General features: G+C 60.1%; 3 protein-coding genes across 7 annotated transcripts in view; 2 read left to right on the forward strand and 1 right to left on the reverse strand.

Annotated features, from left to right (window-relative positions):
* PTBP1 (polypyrimidine tract binding protein 1) overlaps positions 1-5,822 on the forward strand; it is a 28,687-nt gene extending 22,865 nt beyond the window's left edge. For all 5 annotated transcript variants that reach the window (XM_065658990.1, XM_065658993.1, XM_065658988.1 and 2 more), the window contains 5 exons: positions 834-867; positions 1,403-1,495; positions 1,854-2,070; positions 2,323-2,400; positions 2,789-5,822. In XM_065658990.1, the coding sequence (XP_065515062.1) occupies positions 834-867; positions 1,403-1,495; positions 1,854-2,070; positions 2,323-2,400; positions 2,789-2,921 (555 nt within the window). In that variant the 3' untranslated portion in view covers positions 2,922-5,822. The remainder of the gene's footprint in view (positions 1-833; positions 868-1,402; positions 1,496-1,853; positions 2,071-2,322; positions 2,401-2,788) is intronic.
* Positions 5,823-8,599: 2,777 nt separating this feature from the next.
* On the reverse strand, positions 8,600-12,447 carry PLPPR3 (phospholipid phosphatase related 3). Its single transcript, XM_065699673.1, has 8 exons — positions 12,332-12,447; positions 11,588-11,728; positions 11,297-11,482; positions 11,050-11,179; positions 10,723-10,918; positions 10,588-10,645; positions 10,217-10,390; positions 8,600-10,138 (listed from the first exon to the last, which is right to left on the reverse strand). Exons 2-8 carry the CDS (start codon positions 11,660-11,662, stop codon positions 8,894-8,896), a joined length of 2,064 nt encoding a protein of 687 aa, XP_065555745.1. The 5' UTR covers positions 11,663-11,728; positions 12,332-12,447; the 3' UTR covers positions 8,600-8,893.
* Positions 12,448-14,222: 1,775 nt separating this feature from the next.
* On the forward strand, positions 14,223-16,292 carry CFD (complement factor D). Its single transcript, XM_065699727.1, has 5 exons — positions 14,223-14,350; positions 14,506-14,659; positions 14,834-14,978; positions 15,311-15,568; positions 15,842-16,292. The coding sequence occupies exons 1-5, from the start codon at positions 14,290-14,292 to the stop codon at positions 16,007-16,009; spliced, it is 786 nt and encodes a 261-aa protein (XP_065555799.1). The 5' UTR covers positions 14,223-14,289; the 3' UTR covers positions 16,010-16,292.
* Positions 16,293-16,408: the final 116 nt, after the last annotated feature.

Here is a 16,408-nt window from a genome sequence, read left to right on the forward strand (position 1 = left end):
TTTTAGCAGACCTTTGAGGGGTTTTGTAGTGGTACAGCTGCTCATCCAGAAACATCTCTTGCTGTAAAGGCAGTGAATTGGACTGCACAGCGTGGAGCACTTCTGCAGTCGCTGGTGCTAAAACAGCAAATGCAGCCGGGTTTGACCCAAGCTGTGAAGTCATTTCCCCTAAGAAATTCTTGCAGTCGGAGCAGGTACTTTTAAATCCAGTTTTAGGGAATCCCGTTGCGGTGCAATTGACTATTGAAGCCTGTAGAAGTCACTCGGTTGTGATACTGTCTCTTACCTCTTTGTATATCTTAAGTAAAAATGCCTTTTCTTTATCATTGTGTTCCACTAGGTAAAACCTATTAACTGTTTCTGTAAACGAGTTATTGTATGTAGAATTCTATAAATCTGACTGATGGAACACTACATATTTCCTTATGTATTTACTGACCTGTGTTTTTTGCTACTTTTTTTCTTTTCTCCCCATCCCTGAATTTTTTTTCTTCCCCTGATCCGGAATTTCTTTGCCAACTGACTGCACGGTACTTCTGCTTCCTGTTGTTGCTTGAAACAAAACAATAAAAACATTCCCCTTCCAAACAAAACCCAACAAAAACCCAACAAACACAAACCAAACCAAAAACCATAAACCCTGCTCTTCGGAAACCAACCTGCCCTTCAATATTAACCATCTTGAAAACTTCATCATCCATCAACCAATTTCGCCATTTCCTGCGGGGACTCTGCCCTTCCTCGTTGTGGACGATTTGTGCAACCTCGCTCTCCCCTTCGATTCCTTACCTCTTCCCTGTCCCTCCGCTGCCTTGCTCTGCTGTTCTCTAAAGAGAGTTACACCCCAATGCCTCTTTATTCTTTTCGGTATGTTATTATTCACACTTTTTATTACCTTGTTTTTTTTTTCATTTAGTTGAGATTTACTTTTTGTTTTGTTGATACTTCAGAAATGTACAGTTTGCAGTTTGCTTTATTTTGGGTTTTGAATGCATAATTTTTATTTGTTTTTATTTATTTTACATTGTTTTACTTAGTTTGCTATTTAATTTAGTTTGCCTTTTGGTTTATGTTCAGTTATGCATGGGTTATTGCTTTGCATGTCTTTTAGAAGAGTTATTAAATGGTGATAGCATGCTAAATTGTCCAGTCTTCTGGCAGTAAGAGTTTTGCTTTTTGCTGAAACCCAATGTCTTTTCTTTAATGTATTGTTCCATTATTATTCTGCTGTATAAGAATTTTCCTTAACTAGAGCAGAATAAGTAGCCATGGTTGGAATGAGATCAGTTCTGGTTGTGAATGAATGTTTTTGCTGTTGGATTGATTAGCTAATATTAAGTTAAAGACTTTGTGGGGTTTTTTCCCTACCTAAAGATTCTTCTTCTTTCCTCACTTATTGAAGGAGTCTATGGTGATGTGCAGAGGGTGAAGATTTTGTTTAAGAAGAAAGAGAATGCCCTCGTTCAGATGACTGATGGAAACCAGGCCCAGCTTGGTAAGCAAGCTTGAGCAGTATCAGACTGTTGGCATTAAGAGGCCTAATGGGGAATTAAAGCTTTAATATCAGTCCTTTCTCTTCCTCCAAAGCAAAGACCCCAAACCTGAATGTGCCCGTGCACTTGCTTGCATACATGGTGCAGACTGGGGCAGCTCTGGAGAAAGGTGTACTTGATTTGGGTGAGCAAACCCAGAGGGAAAATGGACCAGACAGTGCGGGAAAGCAGAGTATCAGTGTTTGTCCTGCAGCTCCTGGAGGATGTGGTGTCTGCATGGGGAAGAACCAGAATGAAATGGGTATAGCTGAGTAAAGGAGTAAAGCCTGTTGCAGTCAGTGGTGTCTTTAACCTTTGCAGCCATGAGCCATTTAAATGGGCAGAAGCTCCACGGGAAGCCCATCCGTATCACTTTGTCCAAGCACCAGACAGTCCAGCTCCCCCGTGAGGGGCAGGAAACCCACGGCCTGACAAAGGACTATGGGAATTCTCCTCTACATCGTTTCAAGAAACCAGGCTCCAAAAATTTCCAGAACATATTTCCTCCTTCTGCCACTCTTCATCTGTCCAACATTCCGTAAGTATCCTCCTGGAGAGTTCCTCCGTAGCTGAGTATAAAATGGGCTGTAGATTTAGTGGCAGAGTGAATACAGGCAGTTCTATGTGGCGAGCAGGAGGAGAGCTTGCCCCTGTTCCCATTGTTCTCTCAAGCCTTGCCAGTTCAAGGAGCTGCTGGTAGAGAATTTAGGAAAGGCTCTGATGAGGATTTGTTTCTAGAGATGAATTTAGCCTATCAGCATACATTTGACTGGAAAACCTTCTGTTTCAGGCCTTCAGTAACTGAAGAAGACCTTAAGATGTTGTTTTCAAGCAACAGTGGAGTGGTCAAAGGATTCAAATTCTTCCAGTAAGTGTTTTGTCTTGCATCCTGTCCTTACCCTGGGCTTTTCAGTATGAGAAGGGTTAGAAGTACTTTGTTCTGAGGGAATTCCAACTCAGGCTCAGGTGAGCAGAACCGTCACTGATGCAGTATTTGGTTCTCTGCAGTAAAGAATTCAGGAGTAACCCTGGATTAAGTGCATGGTATGAGTTGAAAACCAAAGCAGCCAAGTGAGCTCTTTGGATATGCATATTTTTCATGGAGAGAGGCACTTCCATGTGAAGAGAAAGGATACTGCAGTTTCCTGGGCAGTTAATTTCCTGCTGGCCTTGAGTGTTAGATCAGAAAACACTGTCATGTTGGGCAAGCTCAGCACAAGGTGGTGCTGATCCTGATTAACCTTCTGTCTTGTCAGGAAGGACCGTAAGATGGCTCTGATCCAGATGGGCTCTGTGGAAGAGGCCATTCAGTCCCTCATTGACCTCCATAACCATGACTTGGGTGAGAATCATCACCTGCGTGTGTCCTTCTCGAAGTCCACCATCTAAAGCTTTGGAAGGCATGAGACAAAATGGACTTGACTTAAAACCTCTTGGGTTCAGCCTTAGGCCTTCTTCAAAGGCTGAACACGAGGGTTTCAACTTCCATCATTCCATGAAAAAAAAAGAAAAGCCACTTTAAAAAATGCAGCTGAAGTGACCTTAAAAGACCAGAGATTTTTATTTTTTTAGAGAGAAATCGGTTTACCGGTTTTAAAAACAAAACCCAGTGAAATCTTAATTCCTCTTGCGGTGATGGGTAACAATCCTGACTGTTCCAATAAAAATCACAAGTTCAAGTTTACACTTTGGAACCTACTCTGGGAAGTTTCCCCCTCTCCCTTGCTGTTCCTTCTCCCTCCCTCCTCCAAAAAGCAGATCCTACCATGTTGATCAGGTTTCACATTGATGCCTTGTCTATTTTCTTTACCCATCCATGCCTTGAAAGACCTAAAACCACTGTGTGAATTCACTTGAGCGCCTTTGAGTCAGGAGTTTGCAAACCCGTGGTGTCCAGGAGCTCCCAACTCACCCAGCACTGTGAGAAGTTGCGTTGATCCTACCTTAACTGTGCATCTGCTGTCCTGTGCCTTAAACCTGTTCCTTCTTTGGGGAAAACATCTGAACTGCAGGGAGTGGATTTGGGAGAGTTGAGGGCAATGAGTGAGCTCTGGCTTAACGGGATCAGCTTGTGGTGGTGGAGAGGTGAAGGTGGCAAAGTGGATAAAGAAAATATTGGGCTTTGACTCTTCAGGCAGTTGTGAAATGTCTCTGTGTGCACAGTATCATGTGTCTCGTGCCACTTCCCACTCTGCTCCTGGTTTATCACCATCTGCAAGCTGCCGAGTGGGGGCTCTTGGAGTTCCTTTGCCCATCCATCACATTGGGACCGAGCAGAAGGGGCCAGGGTGGGGAAATGTTCCCAAACCCAACTGACATTCCATTGCTGATAGCGCCGGAGGCTCCGCCTCTGTGGGAGCCTCCATCAAGAGACAAAATTAACCACTGCTGGACACTTGTGAAGACGAATCATTACGAGTCTGTCAGAAATTGTGTGTGTAAATATATATATCTAAATACTCAGCTAGGATTTGGAGAATTATGAGATATCCCACGTTTAGGAAGGTGCTCCCCTGAGCCACCTTCATGCCCCTGAGTTGAGATTAACAAGACCAATGTAGCTCTGCCATCATTCTTATAGCATGTCTTCAGCATTTGAGCTTTTTTTTTGGGGGGGGTGGGGTGTTAATTCTTGTATTATACTTTTGGATGCTGTTGCTGTCATCTGTGCCTATAGCAATATTTCCAGTTGACCAAATATTCTAATCTCTTTATATGCAAAAGAAATAGTTTTAAGTACCTTTTTTATAGAATGGTAAGATGGTATAAACGTACTCTAAATTTACTCCTTTGTGCTATTACCCTCTATACTGTACTTTTCCTTTCTCTTTTGTTTTTTTGTTGGTAATTGAAATCTGTAGGGCAGGAATTTTTAGTTTCAGGCTGAGGTCATGACTGAGGATGAGGAATGTACCGAGATCAGTGAAACACCTGAAGCCAAAAGCAGACTTGGGAAGCAAAGCGGTGGAGGTGACAGGCACAAAGAGCTTGTGCGTTAAAGGAAAGGACACAGGTGAAGGTTTTACCTTTTTAACCTCGGAGCCCAGATCTAAGTTATAGGAAGGGAATTTATTAAAAGTAGATTGCAGCAGATTGGTTTCTTTTTTTTTCCCCCCCACGAAAACCCATGTATTGTTTGTTTTTCCTGGCTTATGCCTCTTTCCCGGGCCGTTCTGCCTTCTCTTTAGTGTGATCCGATGTTGCCTTACATTTCCCTCTAACCTGCAACCTGTTCGGATGCAAAATAACACGAATCTTGTACTTTTTTTCAGGGTTTTTTCTGCAAATTGTGGACCAAAGTTTGTTTTTTAATTGTCTTAGTGTGTTGCAAGTCAGGATTTCCTGGCTTAGTGTGGGAGCTCTTGACTTGCCTGGCACTGAGTGTTTGGAAAAGTCTTAACTTTCTGTAGCTCCTCCCTGAGCTCTCAAGGATGTGAATTGTACTGGAGAAGCGCGTGAGGGCTGAGTGAGGGTTCAGCTTGGGCTGCTGACAGGGGGGTCGTGATCCTCATCTGGCTGCGGCGTGGAAAACCAGCTTCCTTGGAAGCATTGCCCCACTGGAGCCGGCGCCGCTGGGTTTGGTTACCCCAAAACCTGGGCAAAAGCCTCTTGCTGAAGCTCCGCGCCTCCTTGCCAGCACCTCAACGTTCAGGAGGGCAAACCCAGGCGTCTGGTGGTGGGTGGCACTCCCTCCCCAGGTGACAAACCCATTCCCCTGCAGCCCTGGGCCCGGGCTTGGATCTGAAATGTGTTGGAGAAGCTTCTCCCAGGACACTGGGAAGAGGCTGCTTGGAACGAGCCCTGCCCTGGGGGGGTGCCTTGACCATTGCTTCGGTCACCCCACGGGCTGGAACCAAGTGCAGACAAATGGAGGTGACCCACGACCAGGCGCCCGTGGGTCTTTTCCTTTGGATCCCTGTGTTTGCATGTAAAGAATGTGAGTAACAAAAGGGTGTACATATTTATACTTTTTTTATACCTGTTGTAAGACATGAGGGGGCAGCAAAACCCGGTTTTTTTATGGTGAAACAGATGTATTGTATATTTTGATAACAGCGATTCCAGGTTCAGTATTGTGGAAGGCGGGGTGGGGAGGGGAAGCGTGTTACCACACCATCAGAATTCCATTGCCTCTTTCAACGAATGTTTGTAATGCAAAAAGAAATTAAAACTATTTTATAACAACCTTTGTACCTTTCTGTAGCTCCATTATTTACTGTTCAGATTGTAGAAAGCAGTTGTTGGCCAGTCTGTACTTGTGCTTTCAATAAATTTCTTCTGTATTCTTTGCTTCTGATTTCCCTCTCTCTTTATTGTGCCTGTTTTGCTTCTGATTTTTCCCTCCTCACGTAATTCCAGCTTGGTTTATGTTCCTGGGATCCTCCTCATGCGCATCCATGGGGAGTGGGTGGTGGCGATGCCCGGAAGGGCACTGGGATGTGTGTCCCATCCCGACCAGCCACTGAGTGGAGCTGGGACCTGGCGCTCTGCCTTTTTTTTACTTCACATTCCTAAACTTTCCCTATGTTCTAGCTAATACCCATGGAATAACCCACTTCCCAGGCAAATACTCTCTAGTGCTTTAGATGTGTTGGAGCTTTCGGACTGGAGGGCCTGCTGCTTCCCGGCCAGCATGAGCGACATTCCCTGCTGTCTCCTGCAGGATTATTTCGGTTCTTGGGCCCGTTTGTTCTCCACGGAGCAGATTTGGGTTCTTTCCTGTGTGCTCTGCTTGGTTAAAGCTCCTTCCCAACAGTCAGCGTTGCACCTGGGGCCCTTAGCATGTGCTTGGATGGCACGGAGCAGCCTGGAGGTTTGGAGCAGGCTTTACTTTGAAGGGAAGCGGTGCGAGCAGGAGCCTGGAGGAGGATGCCCACGGGAGGGGGAAAGGTGGATGGATGAATCCATCAGCGGGAAAGAGCTGGTGCTTCCATGGCTCTGCTGTGCTCTGTCCTTGACCACATTCCCTTTGAGTGCAGCCCATCGGTGTGGAGCATGGAGCAGCCTCCAGCGTTCCCAGGCCTATCCTCGCTGGAAGGAATCCCTGGTGTTCCTTGGAAGTGTAACGGGATTTGTGATGGCTGCTGGGGTGGGAGCACGGCCGAGCAGGATCTGGCCCTTCCCATGGTGCTCCTGCACCCTGGAACCATGCGGTTGGTGATGGTTAATGCCGGCGTGGTCATTACAACCTCAAGTGGTTGAACCCTAAAGCAGCACCGGCATCCACAGCTCCCTGAGGATGCTTTTGCTTCCCCTTCCCGTGCCTGCAGCGCTTCCCCTCGCTCCATGCTCATCCCTGTCCCTCTCGCGCAGTAAGGAATGGCTCATTAGCTCCCTGATGCAGGAATTGCGGCCTCCCAGCGCTGGCTGCGGGCAAATATTGATCGCGATGGGCTGCGTTGCCATGGAAACACGGCAGCTGCCGGCGGGGATGGATCCTGCCCATGGATCCACAGGAGCACCCCGTGCGTCCCAGAGTGGCCGCGGTGGGGTCAGTGTGGGATAGGATGGGATGGGATGGTCTCTGCCACTGTTCCTATGGGATGGGGCAGGGGATATGGGGGCTGTGAGACACCCACCCCCCAGCCCAGGGCCAGCGCTGACCTTGGGTGTGTGACCAGGACACTGTGACAGCGGAGGGGGCTCCTCAATGGAAGACCCGGATGGTTCCCAGCCTTGGGAGGATGAGGATGGGGATGGAGGAGGATGGGGATGGAGGAGGATGCGGATGCTCCTGTTCCCCCAATGGGGCCCCAAGCATCGCTGCTGGGGGTGCTGCTGCCCGGGGGTTGGGGGGGGGTGTCAGTGCTGCGGGAGCCGTGCGGGGCTGGCAGTTGCCATGGAAACCGCTGGGTCGGAGGCAGCGGGATGCGGCGGTGGCTCCATCGCTCCCCGCAATGAGCGGCGCCGGGGGCTGCTGGGACCCCCCCTTCCCTCCCACCCGGCCTCGGCCACCGGCTCCGCTTCACCCCCCGGGGTCACCCGCGGCCCTTGTGCTGCTGCCGGATGGTGCTGAGCCCCGCAGCGCATCCCCCCAGCCCCTTCACTCAGCAGGCGCTGCCCCCCCCCTACTCCGCAGCCCTTGATCCTCTCGCTAATCCCGGGGTGGCTTTTCCAGCACCGAGCCGGGGTTATGCTGGATAATCCATATGTTTGCAAGGCGGAGGCTTTGGGATATCCACCGTTAATCCAATTGGCGGTGGCAGTTCGGTGCCATGGGCCCATCGCCGGGTGCCGGGGGGACACGGGCGGTCCATGCGGCGCCGGATGCTGCGGTGCCGGATGCCGCGTTGTCATAGAAACGCGGTGGGAAACCGCAGCGGCAGCGACGGGGGGGGGGGGTGTCTCTATTAACGGGGTCCCCCCTCCCTTCCCCCAGTACCTGGGGTGCGATGGGGACCCGCAGCCCCTTCCTCGCCCCCGGGGGGGTCACGTCATGGTCAATGGGTTGAGGAGCCTGTGGGGGGCTCAGGGAAGGGGGGGGGGGGGGAAGGATCCTGAGCCCATTTGGAGCACGGGGGACCCCAGGCGGCCACATCTCCTTGGGACCTGGGGGGCTCACGCTGTGCCTTAGGAGCATCCTCCCCCCCCCCCCCCAGCAGCTCCCCCACGGCGAAGGAGCCCACGGGGGGAACATCCACGTGTTTATTTGCTTCCCAGTCCACGGCCGTGCCAGCCATTGCCCAACAAATGCGTTCACAGCCTCGAATCCCCCTTGAATCCCAGCCCGGGGCTGCTGCTGCTCCTGGGGTCAGAGCTCAGCCCCGGCTCCCCCTGCGCCCACCCTCTCCATCAGCCCATGCACTATTTACAGCCTCCGTGTGCCCAGAGCCCTGGCCCTGGGCACCCCCGGTCCCCCTTCGTCCCGTCCCCCCCCCAACACTGCCCAGTGGCTCAGGATGTGGGGCTGCAGGACCCCAGCATCCACAAACCAGGGCCCGCTGCCCCACGGCGGCCCCAAACCCCCAGCCCCCCTCGATCCAGCCCCCCCAAAGCCCTTCAGCACCATTTGCTCCCTCCCACCCCCCAGGAATACTCTTCCAGAGCTGCAATAAGTTATGACCCCCTCCGAAGCGTCAGCACCATGTTAGAGAGAAGAAGAACGTCCAAAGTGCTCGGAGCTGCCCAACCATGGTGGGGGGGTGGCAGAGCCCCCTGAGCCTCCCCAGCTCCCTGGTGGGAGCAGGGTCCCACATGGGGACTCCCGCACATCCCGGCTGGCTCAGGGGCCGGTGTGACCGTGCTCGGCTGCATCCTTGCGCTGCTCCATCACCCCAATGCCACAGAGCCCCCATCCTGATTCCCCCCCCCCCCAACCAGGACGGGGGGAGCCCTGGGGAAGGCACGGGGGTGGGGGGGGCTCAGTCCTTAAACCTGCGCCCGGCTTGCATTTTCTTGTAGTAGTGGTCCCCATCGCTGTCCCCCTGCGCCTCCCGCTCCGCCGGCTTCCTCCTCAGCGTGGACTCGCGGCTGGCGGTGCCCGGCAGCCCCTCGGTGTCCCCCCCCCGCTCGCCCCCGGCGATGGCGGCCAGGCTGCCGTAGCGCGGCTCATCCTGCTCCATGTCGCTGATGGAGGAGCCCGGCGAGACGCCGGCGCTCTTGGCCGGGTGGAAGCCGCGGAACTCCTTCCCCATCTCGCCCAGCTCGTAGGCATCCGGCCCCTCCGGCCCCTTCGGCCCCGACTTCCACTCCCAGGGCCCGTTGCCGGCGGAGAGGTGGACGACGGGGTGATGGGGGGCATGGGCGTCGATGGTGATGATGCTGGAGCTGTCCCGCTCCGAGGGCGAGCGGTACTGCGAGGAGTCGGAGCTGGTGGAGGACGACGACGTCTCCGAGTGCTTGGGGGTGACGGAGACCATGCCCTGCTGCTTGGACATGGCGATGACCTGCATGAGGCGCGGGGGGTTGGCCACCCGCTGCGCACCCCCTTTCTCGGCCACCATCACCCACTTGGCCCGTGCCGCTGCGCTGCCCCCGGCCGGGACCCCGGCGCCCGCCTGGGTCTCCTCGGGGATGTGCACGAGCTGCGAGGCGCCCGCGCGGGGCTGGATGAGGACGCGGGGCCCCACGGCCGCCCGCTCGGCCGCGCGCGCCTGCACCGTGGGGTACAGCGATGGGGGCACGTCCTCAGCCGCGTCCCCCCCGCCCCGGCCCTGTGCGGCCTCCTCCGCCAGCGTCATGCTCCGGCCCTCCAGAGACTTCTGCTTCCACTCGGTGATGAGCTGCTTGGAGCGGGAGGCGTCCACGGGGACGTGGATGGTCATGTGCCGGCGCGCGGGGTCGTCCATGGACGGGGTGTTGACGCGGGGCAGGGTGTTGCTGAAGGTCACCATGTTCTCCTTGCCCATGGGGCTGCGGGGGGCCAGCAGGTCCACGTCGACGCTCGCCCGCTTCAGGCTACCCAGGGAGTTCTTCTCCCGCGGCACCGGCCGCGCCGCCTCCTCCAGCCGCGCCTGCGGGTTCAGCTCGTCCGTGCTCACCGACTTGTTCTGCTGGTACACGGAGTCGTGGCCCCGCTGCGTCAGCGCCCGCAGAGCATCCTTGGCCGGCGCCGGCACCGGGACCCTCTCGGTCGGGGCGCGGAAGTTGCCGACAGCGTGGAACGCCTGCGGGAGCGGGAGCGCGGTGTCAGCACCGCCCCGGTGCCGCGGCCGCGCCGAGCATCCTGCCCGTGCAGCACCCACCAGGTAGGCAGCGATGCCGGAGCCGATGAGGAAGCCCACGTAGACATCGGCCGGGTGGCTGCGGTACTGGGTGATCTGGGTCAGGCCGCAGATGCCGGCGGCGATGGCGAAGGCAAAGACCAGGATGGGTTTGAGGAGTTTGGTGCTGTCCGAGATGATGGAATTGAAATACATCTGGTGGCGGCAGCGATGGCGCAGGAAGAGGCCGTTATCCGTGGCTCATGGCACCGGCACCCACCACAGCATCCCCCCTCCCCAGCCATGCACGTGGGCGCACATGGACCCAACCCAAGTGCCACCCAACCCTACCCAACGCAGACACACGTGGGCCAACACGGAGCCCACACCGTGCCCGAGAGCCGGGAACTCACCGACACGTAGACGGCAGCGAATGCCGAGAGCGTTGCGTGTTGGGATGGGAAGGTTTTCCTGCGGGGAAACTGCAGTGGTTGGGATGGGGCCGGAGCGTTGGCACCGCGGCACACACGGACCCCCCCGGCACGTACCTGGCAGAGAGGATGGCGTGTTTGTCCGTGCCCGAGCAGATGTCCTGGGTGATGTAGGGGTTGGCATCGCAGGGGGTGCCCAGCAGCGTGTAGTTGGGCTTGCAGACGGTCAGGAAGAAGGGAGCGTGGTAGCCGGTGGCCAACTGGATGACGTCTGTCACCAGCGCCGTGGCACAGAGCCCGAACACGTGGACGCCTGGCGACACGGTGGCACGTCACGGTGGGTCACCCCCTCACCCCCATCCCACACAGGGTGGTTCGGGGCTCACCCGCCCCGGGCACCCACCGTGCGGTGCCGGCTCCTGCCCGGGCTGCGGCACAACGTACCCACAAACCTTACGGTGCGGCGCAGGAAGGAGTTGAAGTTGCAGCCGCCGGCGTTAATGCTGCCCTCGGCACCGGCGCGGCCCTTCAGCCGGGACTGCAGGCAGTACACGATGCCCTCCCCAACCATGATCTGCGCAGGGACCGGCAGCTCAGGGCGTGCTGCCCCATGGGGAGCAGGGCTCTCCCCACACCAGGACCCCAAGCCCTAACCTGGCTCCATCCTCACCCCCCCCACCCCGGGACGCACCGATGCGGCCGGCGCGGCGAAGGCCAGGCTGAGCAGCATGAGCAGCGGGATGAGCTCCTCGTTGGTCTCCACATAGGGCATGGAGAGCGCGCGGTCGTAGCACTGGAAGCCCACCTTGGCCGGCTTGAAGAGGTCGGTCAGCTCCAGGAAATAGAGCGTTACGATGGAGGAGGCCACGATGGGCAGCTGGGAGAGGGGGGCAGAGTGTTGGGGACACCGCTCCGCCACGGCACAGCGCCCTGCCACAGCACCGCGGCCGGGGGAAGGAGCCCCCAACCCATCCCCACTCACCTCCACGAAGTAGAAGCAGGGCAGGAGCGTCATGCTGTCCTTGGGAGCCCTGGCCTTCTCCTTGGCGGGGATCATGGTCCTGGGGCAGGAGCCGGGGGCCGCTCTGCTGTGAGGCCACAGCCTCACCCCCACTTCTCAGCCCTATGGGGGGGGGGTCCTGGCTCATCCGGATGCCGCTCACCAGGTACCGGTACCAGGGGGCTGCACCGGGCAGGGGTATCCCCACCCCCGGGGGTCCCCCCCACCCCAGCATCCCGGGGGCTCCGGCCGAGCAGGGGCTGTGCCAACAGGTGGAGTGGAGGCTCTGCTGTCGCGACAGGCAGCCGCGACCGCGACAGGCAGCGAGGCTGCTGCGGAGGGCGTGGGGAAGGGGGAGAGATGCCCACAGAGCAGAGCAGGGGATGGGGGTCCCCGGGCACCCCGCGACCCCCGAAACTGCCCCTGGCTGAGAAAGGGATGGGGAGGGGATAACGGCGATGGAGCAACGGGGGGCAAGAGCGGGGCGGAGCAATAACGGGGGCAATAACGGGGGGTATTAACGGGAGGTCATTAACGGGGGGTGTTAACGGGGAGGGTTTTAGCGGGGGGGGGGGTGTTAACAGCAGGGCCGGGGGGCGGGGGGGTCTCTCCGGGCCGTGCCGCAGCAGCGGGCGGGGGTCGGGCCGGGGATGGGGGGTGTCGGGGAGGGGCCCTTTGTGCCCCGCGGCCACCGCCCCCCCCCCCCCCCAGCGCCCCCCCACTCACCTGAGCTGCGGCCCGGGGGGGGGGGGGGGGGGCCGGGAGCTGCGGGGGGCGGCGGCCGCGGGGCTCCGGGGCCGGGATGCTCCTGGCTCGGCGGAGCGCGGGGAGCGGCGGCTTCCTCCGCCTCCTCCTCCTCCTCCTCCTCCCCCTGCCCACCCCCCCCGCCCCGCCCCGCCGCTCCCGGCCCCTCCCGGGGCGCCCCGGGGGTCGCGGGCGGGGGCTTGGGGGGGGTCTGGGACGAGACAAAGGAAGGGGAGGGCGGGGCCGGGGGCAGCGAGCGGGACCGCCCCCCCCCCCCCCTCCGCTCCGCTCTGCCCCCCCCCCCCGGCTCCGCATCTGGCACCGGGGGGGTCCCAGGCCCGCACCGGGGCCGCCGCCTCCCCCCCGTGTGCTGCGGGGATTCGGGTCTCCCCCCCCCGCCCTGCGGAGCGCCCCCGCTGAGCTCCCTCATCCCGGGTCTGAGGTGACCCGGGGGGGTACCCCCGAAATCAGCCCCCCCTCGAGCAGTGCCGGCCCCCGGCGCGCAGCGGGGCTCTGCCGGCCGGGGCTCACCGGGGCCTCGGGGCAAACCCTGCCCCTGAACCCGGTGAGGCCCCTGCGGCAGAGGGGCCGAGCCCCGGCCCCCCCCCCCGGCCCAAACTCCCGGTGGATCCCGGCCCAACCGAGCCCTGCCCGCTCGCAGCCCCTCAGCTCACGGCCCCATCTGCGCCCTGCTCAGCCCCACACCGCGGCACCGCGCGATGCCCTTGTTCCATTTTCGGCCCTAAGTGGGCAGAAATCTCCCGTATTTAAGGTCTAAATCCCGAATCCCTGGGAGCCGCGGTTAAGCCGCTCTCCCTGCGGGAAATCCGCGGTTTGAGCCGGACTCTGCCACCGCGACGCTCCCGCCGCATGGACGGCCCCGTCCCTCCATGCGCTGCCCGGCACCGGCGGAGCAGGAGCCCGAAGCCGCCGGCGCTCGGGGCTGTGGCCGGTGCCGGGCGGTGGAGCGGGGGCTGCGGTGTCCGCGGCCGGACAAAGGCGATTCCGAGCGGTGAAGGCTCAGGAGGAGGAAGAGGAGGATGGCGGGGGTGGGGGGGGTGTCTCCATCCCTTTGCCCGCTTTCCCCTGGAGCCGCACTCGATCGCACTGCGCTGGCGGGCGCACGGCAGAGCCCAGGGGCAGGGATGGGGCTGGGTGGGCGCTGGGGACCATCCCGGTGAGGACCGAAGGCAGCGCAACCCCGGCCCCAGCCCGCGGAGGAGACCCGAGGCGCGGTGATGGGCACCGGGGACGAGCCCGGGCGGTGGCGACGGGCGGGGAAGGAGCTCGGGGACGCGGAGGGACCGGGTGGGAGCCGAGGCGGTGGCTCCGCTTAGCGGCACCAGGGAGAAAGGCAAGAGGGGACTGGGGCTGCCACCGCCATCACCGCCTCCGCTGCCAGCGCCACCAGTGCCACCAGCGCCACCACCACCACCCAGCCCCGCAGGAGCGCCTCTCGGGGCAGGGTCTCCTCTAGGGACCCCCACCAGGTCCTGCTGGTCCCGACCCCGCTGTCCCCATCCTCGCCAGCACCCATGGGGGGATGCTCGCCCCTGGGCACCCCCCCAGCACCGAGCACCCAGCACCCAGCGCCCGTCCGGATGTGAGTCCCGGCTCTGGGGTGCGTGTGCCAGAACCTCCCCGTGCCAGGAGCCGGGTTTGGGCTCCGACAGCGGCGCCGAATTCCCCGGCAGCGGGTGCCAGGGCTGGAGCGGGGCCGGGCGGTTTCCTCCCCCCCCCGTTTGTGCCGGGAACTCCTGACCCTTTTCATAAGCTGAACATTGAACAACGCTGCGGAAACCCCCCCCCGGCTCCCCCCGCGCTGCCCTTCCTGCCCCCCCGCCGCCCCAAACCTCACCATAAAACCCAGCCCCAGCCCCGGCAAAACCGAGCTTGCGGCCGCCCCACAGCACCCAGCACCCCCAGGCCCCACGGCAGCCATGGGGCTGAGTCCTGCGCCCGTCCTGGTCCTCACTCTGCTGCTGGGGGGCACGGTGAATGGTGAGTGCACCCCCCCCCCCGTACAGCGGGGCTCCCACTCAGCCCCCCAATTCCTGCCTCCGTCCGCAGCCTGGACCACGGGGAGGGGTCCGGGGTGACCCTGCCCCGTGCCCGCTGGCGATGCCGACCTAACCCGGCCTCTTCTGCTGCCATAGGGCAGCCCCGGGGACGGATCCTGGGGGGCTACGAGGCCCAGCCCCACCTGAGGCCGTACATGGCCTCGCTGCAGCTGGACGGGCAGCACGTCTGCGGGGGCTTCCTCATCGCCAAGCAGTGGGTGCTGAGCGCTGCCCACTGCACCGAGGAGACGTGAGTGCCGGGGGGGGCTGCTCTGTGCTATGGGGCAGGGGGGGGGAGGATGCTGGACCTGGAGCTCCATAGCCCCGTGTTGGAGCAGCAGGGCTGGGCAGGGGCTGCAGCACATTCCACCCCCCCATTCCCTCGGCTGGGAATTCCCATTCCCACCCGCTGGCTCTCTTCCAGGGATGGCAAAATGTTCCAGGTCCTCCTGGGCGCCCACTCGCTCACGGAGCCGGAGCCCCACAAGCGCCTGTACCGGGTTCGTGCCCAGATCCCCCACCCCGGCAGCAACATCCACAACAACAAGGACGATCTCCTCCTGCTGCAGGTGGGACCCTCCTCCAGACACCCCCTGCCCCATGGAACCACGGTGGGACAGTGCCCGGGGTGGGAGGAAACCCCTAAGGCCAGGCTGGGGCTGCTCGGTTCCGTGTCCATCCCTTCCCCATCCCTGCGTCCCCATCAGAGCCCTTTGGGCCGCATCCAAACATCTCCCCTGCAGTGCTCACGACGGCGGCTCCGGTCTTTGGCTGCATCCCGGGGTGGGGGCTGCGGGTGGAAGGTGAAGCCCTGACCATGGCCCAGGCTGGGGCCATCCCATTGCCGAGGCTGGGGTCCCCCCCCACCATTGACCCTGGTCCCGTGTTTGCTTTGCGGCAGCTGGAGGAGGAAGCGGAGCTGAACGAACACGTGCAGGTGCTGCCGCTGCAGCGGGAGGACCGGGACGTGGCTCCGGACACCGTGTGCGAGGTTGCGGGTTGGGGCACCATCAACCACAGCGGCCGCCGGCCCGACAAGCTCTACCAGCTGGAGCGGCCGGTGCTGAGCCGCGATGTCTGCAACCATCGCACCCGCCACGACCACACCATCACCGAGAAGATGATGTGCACCGACTCCCGCAGGAAGGACACCTGCAAGGTAAGCGCCTGCCCCGACCCACGGGGGTACCGGTGGTACCTGCGGCTGCGTCCCCAGGGTGATGGGAGCTCCTTGCCCTGTGCTGGTCGCTGCGAAGCGGCTCTCGTGAAGCTGGAGGCAGGGCTGAGGCCATGGGCACAACCCAAGGGTGCTCCGTGATGGATCTGCCCCACTGTGTCCCCGCAGCGCCTCGGGCTGGGGCAGCCCCGGGGTGGGTGATGGGCTGGGGCTGTTGGAGACCCCCAACGGGGCTGATGAGCCTTGGCCCCGCAGGGAGACTCCGGCGGCCCCTTGGTCTGCAATGGGGTGGCCGAGGGGGTGGTCACGGCCGGGTCCCGCGTCTGCGGCAACTACAAGAAGCCGGCGATCTACACCCGCGTCGCGCCCTACGCTGCCTGGATCGACGGCGTCATCGCGGCTGGGGACGGGGCCGCTCCCTGAGCCCGCACCGGCACCCGGCTCCACGCCATGGCCCCCAATGGCACCCACACCGCCACCCGCACCAAGCACCGGATGCTCCTACCACTGCCCTGACCCGCTCCTGGGCCATCCCCTGGGCCTGGGGACCCGCGTGGAACCACGGAAAGGGGGTCCCTGGCCCCCCGCTTGCAAAGTGCAAGCCCAGCCGGGTCGCACAGGGGGGTCAGAGCCCCCTCTCCCAAGGCTGGCTCCAGCCCCAGGCTTTGCTGAATGTGCCCTGCTGCAATAAAGTGATTCCTGCAGAGCTGCTGTGTCCGGAATAACCCGGCAGAGCGGGGAAGCGCGAATTCCCTTCCGATCGCACAGCCCGCGGCAGCTCCCTTCGACGGGACACGCCGTGCCCAGCGCTCCGTGTGAGCC

The sequence above is a fragment of the Lathamus discolor genome, chromosome 21, assembly GCF_037157495.1.
Source record: "Lathamus discolor isolate bLatDis1 chromosome 21, bLatDis1.hap1, whole genome shotgun sequence".
Taxonomy (NCBI): domain Eukaryota; kingdom Metazoa; phylum Chordata; class Aves; order Psittaciformes; family Psittacidae; genus Lathamus; species Lathamus discolor.

What these genes read in the sequence shown, in the direction of transcription:
- PLPPR3 (XM_065699673.1), bottom strand. Translation starts at nt 11,662, where the DNA reads ATGATCCCCGCCAAGGAGAAGGCCAGGGCTCCCAAGGACAGCATGACG. An exon ending in TCGCCGCGCCGGCCGCATCG is followed by an intron (nt 11,180 to 11,296) that starts GTGCGTCCCGGG and finishes GTCCCTGCGCAG; the next exon opens with ATCATGGTTGGGGAGGGCAT. An exon ending in TCGCTGCCGTCTACGTGTCG is followed by an intron (nt 10,391 to 10,587) that starts GTGAGTTCCCGG and finishes TGCCGCCACCAG; the next exon opens with ATGTATTTCAATTCCATCAT.
- CFD (XM_065699727.1), top strand. Translation starts at nt 14,290, where the DNA reads ATGGGGCTGAGTCCTGCGCCCGTCCTGGTCCTCACTCTGCTGCTGGGG. An exon ending in GCCCACTGCACCGAGGAGAC is followed by an intron (nt 14,660 to 14,833) that starts GTGAGTGCCGGG and finishes GCTCTCTTCCAG; the next exon opens with GGATGGCAAAATGTTCCAGG. An exon ending in GCAGGAAGGACACCTGCAAG is followed by an intron (nt 15,569 to 15,841) that starts GTAAGCGCCTGC and finishes TTGGCCCCGCAG; the next exon opens with GGAGACTCCGGCGGCCCCTT.